At 37.4% G+C, this 18,419-nt stretch overlaps 1 protein-coding gene across 1 annotated transcript in view; it reads right to left on the reverse strand.

Annotated features, from left to right (window-relative positions):
* Nucleotides 1-6: 6 nt before the first annotated feature.
* LOC108674509 overlaps nucleotides 7-18,419 on the reverse strand; it is a gene marked incomplete at its 3' end in the record, with an annotated part of 21,240 nt that continues 2,827 nt past the window's right edge. The window contains exons 2-12 of the mRNA XM_018162468.2: nucleotides 10,541-10,629; nucleotides 9,731-9,855; nucleotides 8,264-8,505; nucleotides 7,716-7,833; nucleotides 6,138-6,274; nucleotides 5,745-5,863; nucleotides 4,638-4,894; nucleotides 3,683-3,809; nucleotides 3,355-3,498; nucleotides 749-906; nucleotides 7-43 (exon numbers count right to left, since the gene is read on the reverse strand). Of these exons, the coding sequence (XP_018017957.1) occupies nucleotides 7-43; nucleotides 749-906; nucleotides 3,355-3,498; nucleotides 3,683-3,809; nucleotides 4,638-4,894; nucleotides 5,745-5,863; nucleotides 6,138-6,274; nucleotides 7,716-7,833; nucleotides 8,264-8,505; nucleotides 9,731-9,855; nucleotides 10,541-10,624 (1,548 nt within the window). The remainder of the gene's footprint in view (nucleotides 44-748; nucleotides 907-3,354; nucleotides 3,499-3,682; nucleotides 3,810-4,637; nucleotides 4,895-5,744; nucleotides 5,864-6,137; nucleotides 6,275-7,715; nucleotides 7,834-8,263; nucleotides 8,506-9,730; nucleotides 9,856-10,540; nucleotides 10,630-18,419) is intronic.

Below are 18,419 nucleotides of genomic sequence, written 5' to 3' on the forward strand. Positions count from 1 at the left end.
CATCGCAGCGCCGATCTCGACCAGCTGAACGTGGGCCATGAGCCTGCAGGGCAACACGCATTAGGGAGCTGCTCTACGGTAGCGGCTAGGAGTTAACGAGTATGGAAACACAATTACGAAAGTGACAGCGTCATGTGGACATGACAACTGTACAAAAGTAACTTGCAGGAAAGTAGAGCCTGCAGGAAACCACACACTTAGTGAGGTTATCCGAGGCCAGGTAAAGCTTGTCACAGGCGGGCAACATTAAAAGAGTGTGGGGATACAATTTAGTCGGGGACAACTTCATCTGGACACGATATAGGCACTCAAGTAGCTTGTGTTAAAGTAGAACGAACCGTGACTGGGAGATGAAATTAATTCTTGGCGTGATCTGAATGAGTAATTTTAAAAGAGTACAAAATAGTTACTAGAAAATGAATAAAAATCTAATAAATCTGAAAATCTAGAATTTACATTTCAAGTAACAGCAATGGAGTGTGCGGGAAACATGTATTGCATGTTACAAATTTTTTACGAAATATATACACATAATAAAATCCTTTCATCGCCTGGTAAATTTCAATTTATTCTTCAAAAATTTTAATTTGAAGATCAACGTTTATAATTCAGTGTGTGTGCGTGGGAAGGAAATGTCTATCGATCATCCATCTCATTTGAATGAACAACGAAAAACGTGTCCGCTAATAAACTAGCCACTCCGGCACTCGAGTTCACACAAATATGCAAGGGCCACAGATGGACTCACAGTTTCAGCTGAGCCAGAGAGAATTTCTCGTTTTTGACGAAGACTCGCTGCAGCTTTGGCATGCGCAGGAGGCACTTGTATGAGTCATCGTCCAGAGCGACGGAAGGCAGCGTTAGGGTCTTCACCGACGTCGGTGCAAGTGAAAAGTCTACGGTGAGCTGAATAACAGAAATTACGATTAACTAAGAATGAAGCGTAGGTAATTCTCACTTTATTTTATGTCATAATATTGAACCTAGCTTATGTAAAGTCGTGAAAAAGACAAAGAGCGACGTGGTTGCTCCTATCTATGGGGAGAAAAACTTAAGCCCCGTCCACACACTCAAACTTATAGTCAGTCTTGCATGACATGCCAGGTTTGACCGACAAGACGGAGCGTGTGGATGCTCAAAGTTTGACGTCTTGCATGACTGGTGGGCGGAGTTTAAGGTTTGACAAACCTGGAAAAGACGGGCGTGTGGACCTGGAAAAGACGGGCGTTTGAGCGTGTGGACGGGCAACCGATTAATTGGTCAAACTTATCCGCTATCTCAGTCTATATTGATGATGAGAGCTGTGACTTTGTTCCTCGCTAGCTCTAGTTTTTCATATCCCAGGATATTCGACACTGGTTTCACGATTTATTTTGGCGAGTTTATCGAGTTATATGGTAGTTTCCCATGTTTACGGTAAATTCAATCAAAAAGCTACAGTCACAAGAAAAAACGCTACGAGATCTAACGACGCAAGATTATTACCGAGTGAACCGATTACCCAGAGAATAGACAGCAACGCTACTAGATCTAACGACGGATGATTATTACCGAGTGAACCGATTACCCCGAGAATTGACATCAACGCTACTAGATCTAACGACGCATGATTATTACCGAGTTAACCGATCACCCCGTAAATCGATAACCACGCTACGAGATCTAACGACGCAAGATTATTACCGAGTGAACCGATTACCCAGAGAATAGACAGCAACGTTACTAGATCTAACGACGGATAATTATTACCGAGTGAACCGATTACCGCGAGAATTAACACCCATGCCGCGAGATCTGACGACGAACGAGAGGAGACGAGATACCGAAGGTAACCGCGAACACCAAGTCACGACGTCGCTTCAGAGAATTGGAGAGAGATCCGACGGCCTTCAGAGAATCTTCCATACATCGAGTGAACCGATTACCGCGAGAATTAACACCCATGCCGCGAGATCTGACGACGTACGAGAGGAGACAAGATCCCGAAGGTAACCGCGAACACCAAGTCACGACGTCCCTTCAGAGAATTGGAGAGAGATCCGACGGCCTTCAGAGAATCTTCCATACATCGAGTTCCAGGAAACCTCAACATCTCCGACCCTACACCTGACATCACTTGATTATCGTGAGTTTTTAAAGAGCCTTATATATTCACGTTGATCAATCGGAGTTATTGCTCTTTCAGTTTTACGTTGCGTTACGGTCGAGATACTTCCACGTGTCATTTCTATCCTCCTGTTTCAATCGTCATTGGCCAATCGAGAACCTTTTCATACGCGCCACAATGAACCACTCCGGCTTAATCAACCTGACATATGATAAATAATGAATATCTGGAACCGTAACGCAACGTAAAACTGAAGGAGTAATAACTCAGATTAAACAACACGAATAAATTAGGCTCTTGAAGAAATTACGTTAATCAGAGCACTTCATTTGCAGCTTTCATCTAAGGAGAAATATAACTATTTTCAGAAGAGAAAAATGGAAAACCATCAACTCGTAGCCAAACTAATGATTCAAGACACTATGTCGTGAGCGTAATGCTTAGATGGGCATCTAAAATATTCCAAGGGGAGTTAAATTACGTCAGCCTTCCATCAAGCTAAGATTCGTAACGCGTGCAACAAAGAAAATTTATAAAACACCGTCTTCCTAAGACGGTGTTTTTCATTTCGGTGTTCAAACATTTCACTGTCTCAAGCGAAGCAGCGATGTCTGCATGAAATGAATTTTATTTATGACATACTTTTACAAGGTGCCGATGATTAAGTAAATAATGAAAAATATATATTTTATATTTTCAATCTAGTAAAGCAGGCCTAAAAATGAGGGATTACTGTAATAGAAATTGATAGTTCATGCTATCCAAAGATAGTTGATAAGTCCAATGAACACTTTATCATTCCGAAATCATAAGGAAACTAACTTGCATTCTAAGATATTTTCAAGACTTATTCACACGTCCTCGAACAAGGATATGCTAAATTATTAAGATTATCATTCCATAAAATAAGGTCAGGTTCACCCCTGAAATTTTCTGTCCCAGAGAAACTGTACGTATGCCAGCTTTTAGAATTTTAATAGAGATATTGAGCAGCTAGCAGCCCCTGACTCTACACTTTGAAAACTAATGGTTTAAACAAAAAAGATTTCTTCATATATCACATAAAAACCGAAAATCAAAGTTGAAACAGGTGCATATGAAAAAAAATCTGAGTGGCAAACCATGAAGTTGAGAACTCTGAAATCATCAACGACAGCAAATATACCGTAGCTAATAGAAAATATCAAAAAGGTTTCCAACTGCCTTTTCTTAACTTAGTTCATTTGCAATTTGGACTCGCAACTCACGTTATTAACTTTTCCTGGGTAAAACTCAATGTAGAGGTCCTCGATGTCTGGCAGACAGCTTCTGAGAAGATCCTCAATTACAAGAAGATGACGAGTCTTCTTGTTGATCTTCATCGCTCCGTCATAAAGCATAATATGGAGCACCTGAGACAACAAAAAGTCATTTTATCACTATATGAAATATCAGAAGGATAAACTAACAATTACATCACAGGAATATTTAATAAGGATTCGGGATTGAGAGTAATCAAACAAATCTATGTACACAAGTACAAGATGTCCAGAGTCTCTAAAGATGAATTATCGAAAGCTTGCAACAATTTTCTACCTTCAAGTTATTGAATGTCTTGAAATTAGGAAGCAGACAATGACCGCGGTAACCAAGCTGGAGTTGGGTCAGCGCAGGACACTTGCATGCCATGGCGGTGAGTTCACCCGCCTGCAGCCAATGTTTCCTGCACGCCAAGCACAGCAAACACCACATGTAAAATTTATGGACTTAATGCAAGAAATTAAACAATTAATATTACTCAACTTCGGATGGAAGTCTCGTTCTTCCTAAGTGCAACTCAGATATTTGTTTGTGATGATGAGACATGCACGTCAATTGTACGAAAGGTCATTCAAACAATTTCGTGTTGATTTACCCGCGAGAATTGAATGCTTGATTCGAGTTTATCCAACTTTAATACAAGGGACAATTTTGATACATGAACTAATATATATATTAAGAAGATTTTCAAGTCAATTTAGAAATGATGCATGTAAAAGATTTTTAACATAACTAAAAGATGCTTAGAGAGGTCTACACTCTACAATGAGCAGTGGCTCCATTAGTAGTGATGCGTATTTCACAAACATTTCTGCCATAAATCGCTGCAATGATATGAAAAATTAAAAACCATTTGCCTCAATTTATCAATCAATCCCTTCATGCGATACATTAAAATTTGTTGTCAGAGAAACGGCCATAGTGCATTATAACGATTACACATCTAATTAAAGATAAAACTTGCATTCAGATCAAGCTTGCTCTAATTATTCAACCCATAATGTAATATATTCAGTTTAAACAGCGAGCTTGATCATCATCCGAGTCGCTCATGATTAGCACCAACAATTGAAATTTCATCAAGCCCACCGTTAGTTACGTTCATTCAACATGTTAGTTCCTTTAACCTACTTTCCCTCTCAACTGTTTTTACTCTAACGTGTCTTCCCTGTAACCTGCTTTTCTTCGGTCCACGTTTACTGAAACCTGTATAACGGGATTTGACTCTTACCTCCATAAGAGCCAGGAGTCGAACAAGCGGAATGTCGAGAGGGTAGAGTTGAAAGGGAAATCTTGAAAGCTATCGTTTGAGCTCAAGTTTGATAACGTTACAAAGCTGCGGATCGAGAGCTCTCTCAGAGGAGCTTGCAACTCCCGTAGAAGAGCGAAGTCAAGATGATATATGCTGCCCAGCCGCAACACCTCCAGGCATTTGCATTGACTCAAGTCTCGCAACAATTCGTTCGAACCTGCCTTGTTGAATCTGCCCTGAAAAAAATTCAATCATTAATTGAAAGTCGTAAGCAAATTTTTCTTACTCTTCAAATTGAACATGTAAATTTTTTCAAATAAACGTTGATCGGACGTTCAACAATAAATAAATATTCAACGTACGAATATCGACGTTTTTTTAACGTTGAAATAAGGTTGTTTTACGTCTGTTATATATAGTTTCGGTAAGATTTCTACGTTGATCGGACGTTTAAAATTAAATAAACATTCAAAGTACCAATATCGACGTTGTTTCAAGGTTGAAATAAGGTTATTTTACGTCCGTTCTAGTTATGTCAGATTTCGACGTTGATCGGACGTTGAAAATAAATAAACTTTTAACGTATCAATATCTACGTTGTTTCAACGTTGAAATAAGGTTATTTTACGTCCGTTCTAGTTTTGGTCAGATTTCGACGTTGATCGGACGTTGAAAATAAATAAACTTTTAACGTATCAACATCTACGTTGTTTCAACGTTGAAATAAGGTTATTTTACGTCCGTTTTAGTTTTGTCAGATTTCGACGTTGATCGGACGTTGAAAATAAATAAAATTTTAACGTATCAATATCTACGTTGTTTCAACGTTGAAATTAGGTTGTTTTACGACCCTTCTAGTGTTGGTCAGATTCGACTTTGATATGACGTTTAATTTTGGTTGTTCAACATTTCAACCCGAAATCAATCAATAATCAACGTTGTTTCAACGTCAGATGCCTGCTGGGTAGGTGCAGACAACGCTATAGGTATTGGCAATAGTTGCAGAACATCATGCGTGATACAAAGTCGAAGACAATGCACCATTGCTACGACCCAGCATTGCCAACTCTGTCATCCGAGCCTCACTTCGAGACCGAAAATCCTGAGTTTTGAACAGCGCGAGAAGATGGTCTTCATGGGGGTGTAGTGCTTCCTCGTTGACGAAAACTGCAGGCATAAATCTTCCAGGTTCACAGCAAGTCGACCTAAAATTGAATAATGTCATCATTTGCAGTTATTCGGAGAGGCTCAGCAGTTGTTCACAAACTCAACTGGACTGTTTGAAACTTTAACCTGTCTTTATTTCGAGTCAAACAACCGAATGGAGCACCATAAATTGCAATAAAAACAGGAATTTCAACACGAATTGCAATAAAAATGAATTTGAATACAGTGATGGCTTAGCAACTGAAATTTGTAAGTAAATATTGTAGCTTAAGGGTCTGATTTGGAAGAAGCTGGACAAATTTAACTGCTCACCTATAGCAGCAAATACGTTGACATCAAAGATGCTGTGATACTCGTCGAGTCTGAGAGTAGTGAGGTGGTTAGCGTTCATAATGAGCATCTTGTAGGTGCAGAGCTTGATGTTCTGCGTGAGCTGGACCGGCGACTCGCTGGAAGGCAGAGAAAACATGGCTAGATAAACACACATTATCAAGTCTAAAGAATGCCATAAAAATGTTGCTGAAATGCAGAGCAAACATGGCTAGGCAGACACACACTATCAAGTCTAAAAAATGCAATAAAAGTGTTGCTGAAATGCAGAGCCAAGATGGCTAGGCAAACACACACTATCAAGTCTAAAGAATGCAACAAAAGTGTTGTTGAAATGCAGAGCCAACATGGCTAGGCAAACACACACTATCAATTTTAAAAATTGCAACAAAAGTGTTGCTGAAATGCAAAGCGAACGTGGTTATGCCAACACACACTATCAATTCTAAAGAATACGACAACAGTGTTGCTGAAATGCAACAATGCAACATAGGTGTCAAGCAAACATATGAGAGAAAGAGTGTATGGAATAGTCTCATACAAGTAAACTCGAGTCCAAACCTTGCCTTATTTAAAACAGATGAAAAAAAGATTACGGAAAAATACATAATCATGAACATAAATGAATAAATACAGTTCTTGAAAAAGTAGTCCCTAGTAGAATGTTTAAAAGCATTTCAGTTATTAAGCTATTTCACCGAAGAAATTGAAAATAAAGCAGGTATTTTCGCAAATTTACAAATCATTCATAAACCCAAATGGGACAGACAGGAGGTCTCAAGTTGCCAGGCCATAAAAGCTGGCAAGAAAGAATCAGAGTTAGAATATCAAAGAGACAAACAAATATATGACAGGACAGGTGAACAGAAACAGGAACCAAGACACTCGTACAGTAGGCCGCTCACGAGGGACGTCGGCCGCCCGCACGAGAGATAGAGAAATGTTAGTAATCCTGCATACGTGACGACAAACCCACAGTCGTGTATCACAAGCTCCGTGGTGGGGCGCCCAGGATCAATGTCTCTAGAAAGGTGAAATCCGATAGGACATCTGACGAATATAGGCACATGTCAGAAGTCTCATCTGAGGTGTGCAATCGTGAAACAACAAAATCAGTTCCATGTAATGACAGTCTTGTCACAACACGATCCCTTCCCGTAGTGGCAGTCTTGTCACAACCAGATCCCTATCCTGTAGTGGCAGTCTTGTCACAACACGATCCCTTCCTTGTAGTGGCAGTCTTGTCACAACACGATCCCTTCCCTGTAGTGGCAGTCTTGTCACAAAACGATCCCTTCCCTGTAGTGGCAGTCTTGTCACAACACGATCCCTTCCCTGTAGTGGCAGTCTTGTCACAACTCGATCCCTTCCCTGTGGTGACAGTCATGCCACAAAACAATCATCTACGTGTAGTGGCAGTCATGCCACAACACAATCACTTCCATGTAATGACAGTAATGTCATAACACAATCACTTCCCGCAGCACTATCACTTAAATGTAATGACTGTAGTGCCACAACACAATCACTTCCATGTAAGGACAGCCGGCCAAAGCCCACCTCCGACATTTGGAGAGGTTGGAGTAAGCACTTCGCCAGGCGCACATGTCATCAGTGAAGTCCATGACGTTTTTCTGGCCCAGCACGCTGTAAACCAGCGATTGAAAGCGTCGACACACTGCGAAATTGTTATAGCTTATTATGATCATTAAAATGGCGAATACTGACCATTATATAATAATTTTCTCATTCCTGTTTAGCTGCAATATGTCAAGAGGAAACTTGAGCCTGACAATAAGCAGGTGACTACCATGATGAACTGATTTACGTTCAACAGATTGTAGTAGTGTAAAGAGATATGCTAGCACCATAAAAAAATCAACAGAGAAAATCATTAAAAATTCGCAGTAGATACATCTGACAGTAGCATTTAAAATATTTGGTTCCTCGTCCTCTTTTTTATTGTTTAGTCAAATGAAGTATGATATGAAAAAGTCTTCCCTTAATAGCAGCGCTAAGTAACTCACAGGATAATGATAAATGGATTGATTAGAATGGCTGCTGAGAAACAGCCGGTGCTGATCAGGTGTTTCATTCACGCAACTTACCCGCTTCAAGAGTCAGTTTTTCAGCAACACTCAAATATTTCATAATATGAAGCAAGACGTCATCTTTGAGGACATGAAGTGTAGGCTGTCCACTGCGTGCAGGGCTCAAGTCAAACTCTTCACTGGACAGCTTGTGAAGCTGGTAGTGCTCTGAGGAGGGTCGTGATGTGTCCGTGTCATAAGATTGCCTTACAAATGCTCTCTGCTTCCCAAAGAACACTCCATCATAATGAGCCAAAATTCTGAAAAACAAATTTTTGCAATAAACTTAAAATTAAATAACTTTTTATCAAGTAAATTGAAAGAAAAAGTTTTCCAGTATGTTTTCAATGGCATCTTGAAACATAAGTTAACCTCATTGTAATCAGTGTCTTAGGAATCAATACAAGGAATCCCATAGCTTCCAGAAGAGAACTATTTCTTCCTAAAACTCATTTTCATTGACCTCATAATTTGCCTACCCTAAATTTTGCTGTTTGCAATTTTCAGTGGTGCAGCGAAAAGAATATCAGTGAAATGAGGGTTGCATGTAGAACAAGGAACAAGAAAAAGTCAGCCAAATGCAGTAAGTCAGTACGAAAAAGCAAATGTGTAGTTACAGTCCAATGTATTGATAACAAGTAATAGGAAGATGAACACAAGGTGTTAAATACAAGTTAAGTGAAAATGCAGGACCTATACTTTCAAAAAAAGTTAAGAGATCGTAAGTTCATCAGGCAATCATTGACGGTCTTTCCAGCAAAATCCACCAATCATAGACAAGAAAATAGTGCTAAGTACTTACGTTCACTTAGCGAGTTTTGAAAGTATGGCCCCTGGTTTTGATCCAGCAAGTAATTACTTAATGTTTGATCCAGGCAGTAAGGCCAGCAATGAAGCCAATGGAAATGGAGATGTAAATAAAGGGCTTTAGAGGTAGACAATCAAAAAAAGGACAAAACACTCTATTAATATAATTTTGGTACCCTCAACATCCATGCATAGGGAAATTTACTGAAAATAACAGCAAGTTGGAGCAGATATTGCAGCCATCACATCAGAACAAATGCACCCTCTGAGACATCAAGCCAACCACTTGCTGCTTCTCCACTTTTCAAGAAAACCACTACTGGTGCGAACCTAATCTAAAGTCTTCCCTACAGTAATGCAGAAAAACTTCTCATATTGCAACAAATTTCTCAAACTTTATTATTGATGCAAAGAATTTTGATAGAATTTAAAAAGACATTACTTCCTAACCTGGGCTAGATCAATAACTAGTGATGCCACCAGAAAAGTTAATGTATAAAATTAAGGTATTTTTCAGCATTCAATGTAGAATAAATACTTTGAGGTCATACCTTTGTCAGCAAACCAGAATATGATAGCAATGTTTTAGCAGGACAGAGGGGCAAGTTGGAAGTTGCTGTAGTTGCTCACAACAACATCAAAAGTACACAATATGTTTATTAGGCTTCCTCAACTCACACATCACTTTCACGCCAGCTGGAGGGAACAATGATGGCAGAGGCAGTCTTCTTGCCAGGCTTCTGCTCCAGGGTGATGTAGTCTTTTGCAATATGGAGCTTACATGCTATCTCATCTTTAGTGACCTGATATTCAAATTCAAGTGGTAATTAAATGACGAAAGTTCAAAGAAAAAGCATTGGTGAAAACATTATTGTTAGGCTTTAAGATTTTTTTAATTTAATAGTTGCCGTGATTGCAGAAAAAAGCTGCATTAGTTGATGTATGAAAACCAATCCAATCATGAACTACCAGTTGAATAATAGTTATTTATAGGTAATCAGACATAAAAACTATGCCAAAATACTAGGGCCATGAACACAAATTAATAAAATGCTAACTCATTTATAGACTAAAGTCATTAGGCCCCAAAAAACTTAAAAATCTGTGAAGAGGAGAAAATTATATTTTGAAGATTTTTCTGCAAAATCTTACCATTTCTGATTAACTTGAAATTGTCCAACAAACGATGTCAACTACAGCTACAATATGCTTATTTATAATGCTCATGTGTTACAATGTATTGTTAGCTGCAACATTTCAAAACTGACACTCTGAGACAAACTAATATAAATGTATGATAAACAAGATTGATTACAGGAATGACACAAGCAAAATCAATAAGTCCTTCAAATTCGGACTAAAAAAAATTACAATTGTACAATGTCTTGCCATTACCAATTTCATTGAAGGAAACAAACTGATTACTGGTTAAAATGGAGTTAGGCCAATACAGACATGCAGAGACTTAACATTTAGAAGTAAACTTACTGAGAGAGGTAAATTCACCACACGTATGGTCAAGGGTGCAATTTGAGAGGCGAGGTCTGGAAATTTATAACCACGAAGTGTCATTTGACCTGCTCAATGAGGAAAATGAATCAATTGGTAGCTAATTTATGGCAGAATTGAGAAAAGCCAACCAACTTCTTTGACCCCATACATAATCATAATTAATGCTATTCTAACATTTAACATCCACTCCTAAAAAAACAGCTACATCTATAAAAAAAGGTTTATTTTCAGTAACTCCAATGCATTTAGGTTAAATGACAAGTACACCAGCAAGGCTATTGTGCAATGTAACTTATAATGGTTGCTTTTTTTTATAAAATAGAAGTTTCCAGTTGGAAAGCAATGCTAAAGTTACAAGGTATTTCAAATACAGACAATAAACTTTCAACCAAATAGAATGTTCTGCTATACTCTTCTAATGTTTTTTTTCATAGAAATACAGGAAATTCCATCAAAATTTTGCCCTTAAAATTTGGTCATTAATTCATCATGAATTAATTTACAAGATGTTGCTAGGTCTAATATGTGTGGATGCAGGAAGAACAAACCAGTTTTCTCCTTAATTGACTAAATGGCAACAACTCTACTCTGAATAAAGGATCTCATTTATTATTCAGAGTCATTTTCATCTCATTCATTGTAGGCTACTGCATGATNGACCCATATGTGGGTCGTGCTGCAGTGACATGATAAATCTCACACTCTGCTGCGAAACGACTCACATGTGAGTCGTGAATTTTATTGCGCCAACATGTGGAGCACATTGAGAAACACACATACGCAACCTCCCACTTCAATATCTGGACAGGCACTGATGCTATAGCAACCCAAACATAGCTGCACCAGCGGGCAGTCAGCAGTTTCGGCCCCCGCACTTAACATGTTAAATGTCCCATTCTTAAAAACACTTCTCTTTAACTTTATTTCCTGCTGTCTGTCTGCTACAAATTTTATAAGCAATATTCAACACACTTCTACCTGTCCAATCAATCTAAAATTTGATGCATTTGTATAAAGTTGGAGACAATGCATAAATTAATTGACAGAATAAATCACTTTGAAAATTAGAAAAAATTTCATTTCCAATATAAAAAATTTGAAAAAAATAATTATGTCTGCTATATTTCTTATAATTGCTAATTAACACACTACTACCTGTTCAATCGATCTGAAATTTTGCACACTTGCATAAAGTTGGAGACAATGCATGATTCAATTGACAAAATAAATAATTTTGAAAAATTTAAATATTCTAATTTTAAAAATAAAACTTTTAACTTACCTACCATAAAAGGGGGAAACTTGAATCCCAGGGTAATTTAAACCAATTTTAGTTTCTTTAACAAAAAACTCCAAAACTCAAAAACTACCTATTTGACATAGAAAAATTTTGTCAATGGGCATTAAAGGCCTAATACTGAGGCTATGTAACACAATAGTATTAGATACACAATAGAAAGATAAAAAATTTAAGAATATCTAATAGGTTAAAAATTGAAAAATGTGACCCACAAAAAAGAGTATTTAAAGCCTCTCGTAGAACCCCCTCCAATTTTTTTATTTTTTGGTAAAATAACTCCAAGTTTTGGTGCATTGTAGTAGAACTCTTCTAATTACATAAGCAAATGACAAATTTGAGGAAAGTGTCATGGTTTGCAAATGGGGGGCGCCACCCCCGCCCTCGGCTGACTTAGACCACCTAATGTCAGCCCTGACGGGGTAACATAGGCGGGCTTGGAAGTTGAATTAAAATTACCATATTCAACACATTTTATGTTTGATACACCTATTACTGTTTTTTTGTTATGTTTCAGACTCTACAGACTAATTATTGTTAGATGTAGAGTTTAAACTTATAGTTATTGACCTTAGTTCAAGATGCCTAGGACCTGCAAACATTAGGTGCCATCAAACAGGGTAAAAAGGGACGGGTGGGGTAAATCGTGACGCACATCCCACATTTAGTAGAAATGTTGTAGCAGCAAAACTAATCAAAATATGGCAAAACTAAAAATAGTGGCGTAAACTTCAACATTTTTACTATCTATTATCTATAAATCTAGTCAAGAAATCAAACATTTACTATCTCTAAAAAATTGCTGAAAAAAGTGTGAAAAGTGTGATTTTGGAAAAGTACCTCTGCTAAGGTCTGGAGCAAAAAAAAATATTTGCCATATTAAAAAATTTTACTTACATTAAAGTTGCACCCACGTGTTGGCTTGAAAATGTAATTGACGGAATTTGCCTATCACATTAAAAAAATGGCAGCCATTTCCGCATGATGGGGTAAAAAGGGACATCCCCGTGGGGTAATTAGGGACACCCTTAAAAATGCATTTACAGTAGAACCTCAGTTAGCAAAGGCTCCAGTTAACAAAGAAATTGATTAACAACAAAGAATTTTGATTACATTTACATCACTCAGCGAAAAAATTCACTCATCAAAAAATTAGTGCATCATTGGTTGTCACAAAATTGTACATAGAATACTATAGGTATATAGAATTGTGCACCGGGCATCATAGAATGAAAAGTAATTGACCTAAACTATGATTTATTTCTCCAAAACATATGATGGTTGTCACTAAAACATTATTTTCTGTTTCTGGTATGTTTTTCACGATCTTTTTTGTTATAGTGAAATCACTTGACTTGATTAAAATTGTGTGAAATTACAAACCATCCTATAAGCTTACAGATACAGAAGAAATGCTACATGGCTGCTGATATGAAGCTTGCAGTGGACAAGGTCGTTGTCGATGCTCAATGGCATGTGCATGGATACAGTAATATCACATTAATAATACGGTAATTAATGAATATGGTAATATCATATCAATAAAGGAAAAACAAGTAAAAATCACAGAAAATGTCATTTATTTACATCTACATCATCTACAATGAAAGAGGACTTCAGAGTACTGTTAGTAATGGATGAGTACACTCTGCATGCTTCAAATGTTTTAAAATTAACTTTTATTGCAAGTCTCCTGGATTACCCCATTCCCAGGGGTAAATCAAGACGGTTTTATTTTGCGTCTGGCACCTTACGAATAGCATATGGAATTTTTTTTAAGATGCCATTCAATAGCCCTTGCAAAGAGCTATAAAGTGAGCCTAAACTTGTTTCTGAAATGTTTCATGGTAAGAAGTTGCTAATAAAAAATGCTCAAAACCGTCCCTTTTAACCCCGTTTGACGGTGGTTTAAATTCCCCCATTCAGGGGCAGCGCCCCCCATTTGCAAATCATGACACTTTCCTCAAATTTGTCATTTGCATATGTAACTAGAAGAGTTCTACTACAATGCACCAAAACCTGGAGTTATTTTACAAAAAAAAAATAAAATTGATTTTACCACCCAGACCAAGATGCCCCAAGAGTGGGGATAAGAAAGACCATCACTTTTTTTGAAATTACATCAAAACTATGAGAGGCAGGAGCCAGCAATTTATGGTAAGTGAACCTAGAGTATAGACCTGTATTTTGCATGTTTCTATTTAAGTTAAATTTAGCTAGTAAAAAAATGACATCATTTAAAAAAAGGTCTAAGTTTCCCCCTTTTATGGTAATTATTTTAATATTTGATAATAAAATTAAAATTCATTCTACATATGTAACACCGCAGACATTGAATTCTTTATAGAAGTGTTGTCTTTAAAAATTAATTTTTAAACGCACATTATTTTATGAACAACCCACACATGGGCCATTTTGCAGCAGATGGAAATCAGCAACAACCCACTGGTGGGTCATATCAAACTCAATGTGTTAATATTTTTGTCATTATGTAACTGAACATCAGAATCAGTATATATCATAGTATTCTCTTAGTATAAAAATTCCATTCTGTAAATCATCTAACATATAGAATATTGCAAATTGGTTTCATGTTTGCACTGCTAGAGACTTATGATGCAGGAAAACTTATGTCAGAGCAGCAGCACCCATGAAGTCATTAGTCTCTTTTATGTCACCTATTGTTATGTCATTGTGGTGGGTCTCACTCTACCTATATACCTATGCTCTTCAAGCCGACCACCAGTCAGTCAGAGGCAGGCATTGGAAGTCATAAGCCAAGCCTCTTAGCTGCAGTCCATTTGCAGCCTCACATCAGATGTATCCACTACCTACGTCTTTCCTATCAACTCTGGCACTTACTTAAATACACATGGATCTGTTCCAACGCTGTTTTTTTAGTTTATAGCCGTGGCCCCTGGTGTTGGTTCTTGTTTCAAATTCTAGTAATCCTTCTGGGACCTTGTATAAGCCATGAGTATATTTGTTTAATGAAGTTATAGATCAAGTTATGCAGAGTTTGAGTCAATTTATGTAGAGAGACTTAAACCTATGCAGAGAGATTTAAAGCTATGCAGAGAAAGCTAATGTTATACAGAGAGAGTTAAAGTTATGCAGAATTTGCTCAATCTATGCTTGCTCACAACATGGCCAAATACTATAGTAGCAAATGTGAAACTTTTCTAAGAATCTCTAGGTGAATCCCATGACCAGTTAAGTAACATGGAAACCAGCATTATATATCATCCAGATATTGAATGAAATTTTGAACTACATCAGGCAATTAATAATGAACTGTATTCTAAAAAATTTGCCAGTCAAGTATAGTAGTATTGACTAGTAATATAGTCAAATAGGGTAAGACAGGATTGCAGCCTTCATGGGGTAAGAAAGGACCAGCCCATGGTGTGCACTCTAATTGCACTGAATTTAATTTGACAACTGAATATGTTAGAGCAATCATTGCCTGTCATTTCAGTGTTTGTTTCAACCCTCTTCTGCAAATTATGAATTTCTGGCTAATTTTGAAAGAAAACCTATGTAGAGAAGGGTCACAAAATAGTTAACCCTGTTTGGGAATAAGCTCTGTCGAATGACAAAAAAATTTTTGGCCAGGTTTGTGGATGTAGGCAGGTAACCTCAAGTAAAAAGCAACTTTTTAGACATACTGTACTAGGTATTCCTACCTGCTACCATTACTGCCTGACATGTATTCTAAAATGGGGTAAAAAAGGACTAGACATGGGGTAAGACAGGACCACTAAATGATCCTGTTTTACCCCCACAAGTGGTCCTATCTTACCCCACAAATGGTCCTATCTTACCCCACAAATGGTCCTGTCTTACCCCACAAATGGTCCTGTCTTACCCCACAAATGGTCCTCTATTACCTTACAGTTTATCAAAAATAGCTTTTAAATGAATATATTATTGTGATGTACATGGAGTATTTTGGTAAAAATTTTTATCTTTTGCTCAAACTTCATTGTAACTTGTTAGCTTTTTTAATTAGAGAAATTTAGTGCACTATTTTAACTTGCATCAAAGGGATATAGAAAATAGGGATGTCTATTCCCATAAGTGAGCTGCAGAACTATGTGCAAGATTGGCTGGGGGAAAAATCATTGTGTGAAACATGAAAAATAATTATGATCACAACTCTGTGAGAAGGCATGAGCTATGTTCGAAGAAGTGCACCACAAATGCAGTTAGCAAGAAAACACATGACGTCTGAGTCTGACACTTAAGTTATTATACATTGGTTTTATTACCAATGTGATACATTTTTCAGACAATGACACTAATGGAATATACATGAAGCATTTAGCAGCGCTCTACAATGAACCAAAGCGCTGAACCGCTATTACTATGCTTAACAAAGTTTTCCCGTGACAAAAACTACAATGTGACTGATATTAGAGTTGACTTTCCACAACACAAAACAGTAACAAGTGGTTGTTTAATCAAATAATGTTTCTAGATGGATAATATTGAATATCAGATTGGTACTTTTATTAAAAACCTTGTAACATAAGAATTACCAGTTGGTCCTTTCTTGCTCCAGCCTGGTCGTAAGATGGGATCAGCTCACTTTTTTTAATCTGTACAGAAAACTACGTTAGATGCAAAACGTCTGAGTTGTAAATTAGAAGCCCATTGCATAACTACACCTTGTGATAGGTTTAGAGTTTTTTAGTTATTCATGGTATAGATGAGACAGGCTTGTTAGTGATTTTGGTCCTGTCTTACCCCATCATCTGACTATATTGACAATAAAGAAAAGAACAGGGTTAGCCTGTTGCCAATTCTTATGATGTTCTAGACTTGTTTCCTAGGGATCTGAGAACTTGCCTTTTGACCAGATCTATCCAAAACTGGTGTTGAACTTGGTAGCTGCGTGATTATCCCAAGTTTTTCTATAGCCTTATATTTTTATGTTGATCAATTGGAGTTATTATTCATTCAGTTTCACATTACATTATGCCTGATTATGGTCCCAGATATTTATTATTTATCATTTGTCAGCTTGGTTAAGCCATAGTGGTTTGTCATGGCACATATAAAAGGTTCTTGACTGGCCCTTGATGAATGAACATGGAGGCTAGTAAATACAAATACTTGCATAGAATATTTAAAAACGTCCTATATTTTAGAAACTCTCCACTTGTTACAGGGCTGACACACTATGATCTAATAATCATACATCAAAGCTGGAGATGGTTTAAGATACACAAATCTAGCAGCCAAATCTAAACTTAAACACAAGTTCCACAGAATAACAGAAACTGCAAACTGTCTAAATAAATTCCCAACGAGGACATTGCCTGGCAATGTCCAATGCCTTTTAAATGACATGTAACTGAGGAGCGCGGTGGCCAAAATAGGAGCGCGCTTGGCTATAGGACTCAAATATGAACTTGAGACAGAGTCTAAAAAGTAAAAAATGCTCTGCTTTGCCACTATGGCGCTTGCTCCAGAAGGAGCAGGAAGGCCTTAAGCTCAAGCTTAGGCCTGTACGAGTGCACTACAGTGCTCCAGCACCCAAATAACTGCCATTTCATGAGAAATAACTACCATATCCTTAACAATTACTACTCCTGGAGGCCTTAACCCTTTCGTGACTGACGGGACTGTGACGTCCCGCTCAATGTTTTACTCCATAACTTGCATACGGCGTACCATTTGAGGCATAGCTAACTACAGGGACACATGAGTAACACTCCTGCGTCTATGTCAACTCAAAAGTAATTGACTGACGGGACTGTGACGTCCCGCTCAACGATTTACTCTATAACTCGCATGTAGCGCTAAATTCAAGGCATAGCTAACTACAGGGACATATTAGAAACACTCCTGCGCCTACATATGTCAAATCTAAAGGAATATTAATAAAGTTTTTTGGGGTATGGTAGTATATAAGCTATTGCACGCATTTGCCAAAGGAAGTTTGTGATATTATTCAACTACTTACAAAAAATATTACGAAAATATTTTTTTTATCAAAATCAGTTGTCGCGGCTCCGGTAGATTTACCAGTTTTTGTGGCGTACCGTAGCTGCCTAATCGCGGGTCCGAGGACGGTAAGGATCAAAAAAGACGATCATCCTTTCTTTCTTTACTATCCAGCTATCCTCTTGCCACGATGAAATCCTGCACATTAGAATTTCTATAAGATACATTGAATCAATTTCTGATTCGAAGAACGTTTAAATGGGTAAAGTTTAAGAAATAAATTACATGAAAGTAATATTCGTAATGTACTACTGCATGAAATAACGACAAATTGAAACTACTTCAATGTTAAACGAGCTCGTAGGATGAGCATTTAACGATTCTCTATTTTTAATTTAAGAATTTATGAATTGCGTTCTGAACTCAGATACGAGGACATCGAATAAATCCCTGCACATCGGTTCCAAAATTCTCATCACTTGAATCTAAATATGAACACATGTACGACAAGTCATGATATTGATAACAATAAACGTGAGCCAGAACATTCTCAATGCCGATATTAGCAGACTAAGCTGAACTCAAAGGCACAAAGGTAATAAACAC

Source organism: Hyalella azteca, unplaced genomic scaffold, assembly GCF_000764305.2.
Source record: "Hyalella azteca isolate HAZT.00-mixed unplaced genomic scaffold, Hazt_2.0.2 contig12036, whole genome shotgun sequence".
NCBI classification, from domain to species: domain Eukaryota; kingdom Metazoa; phylum Arthropoda; class Malacostraca; order Amphipoda; family Hyalellidae; genus Hyalella; species Hyalella azteca.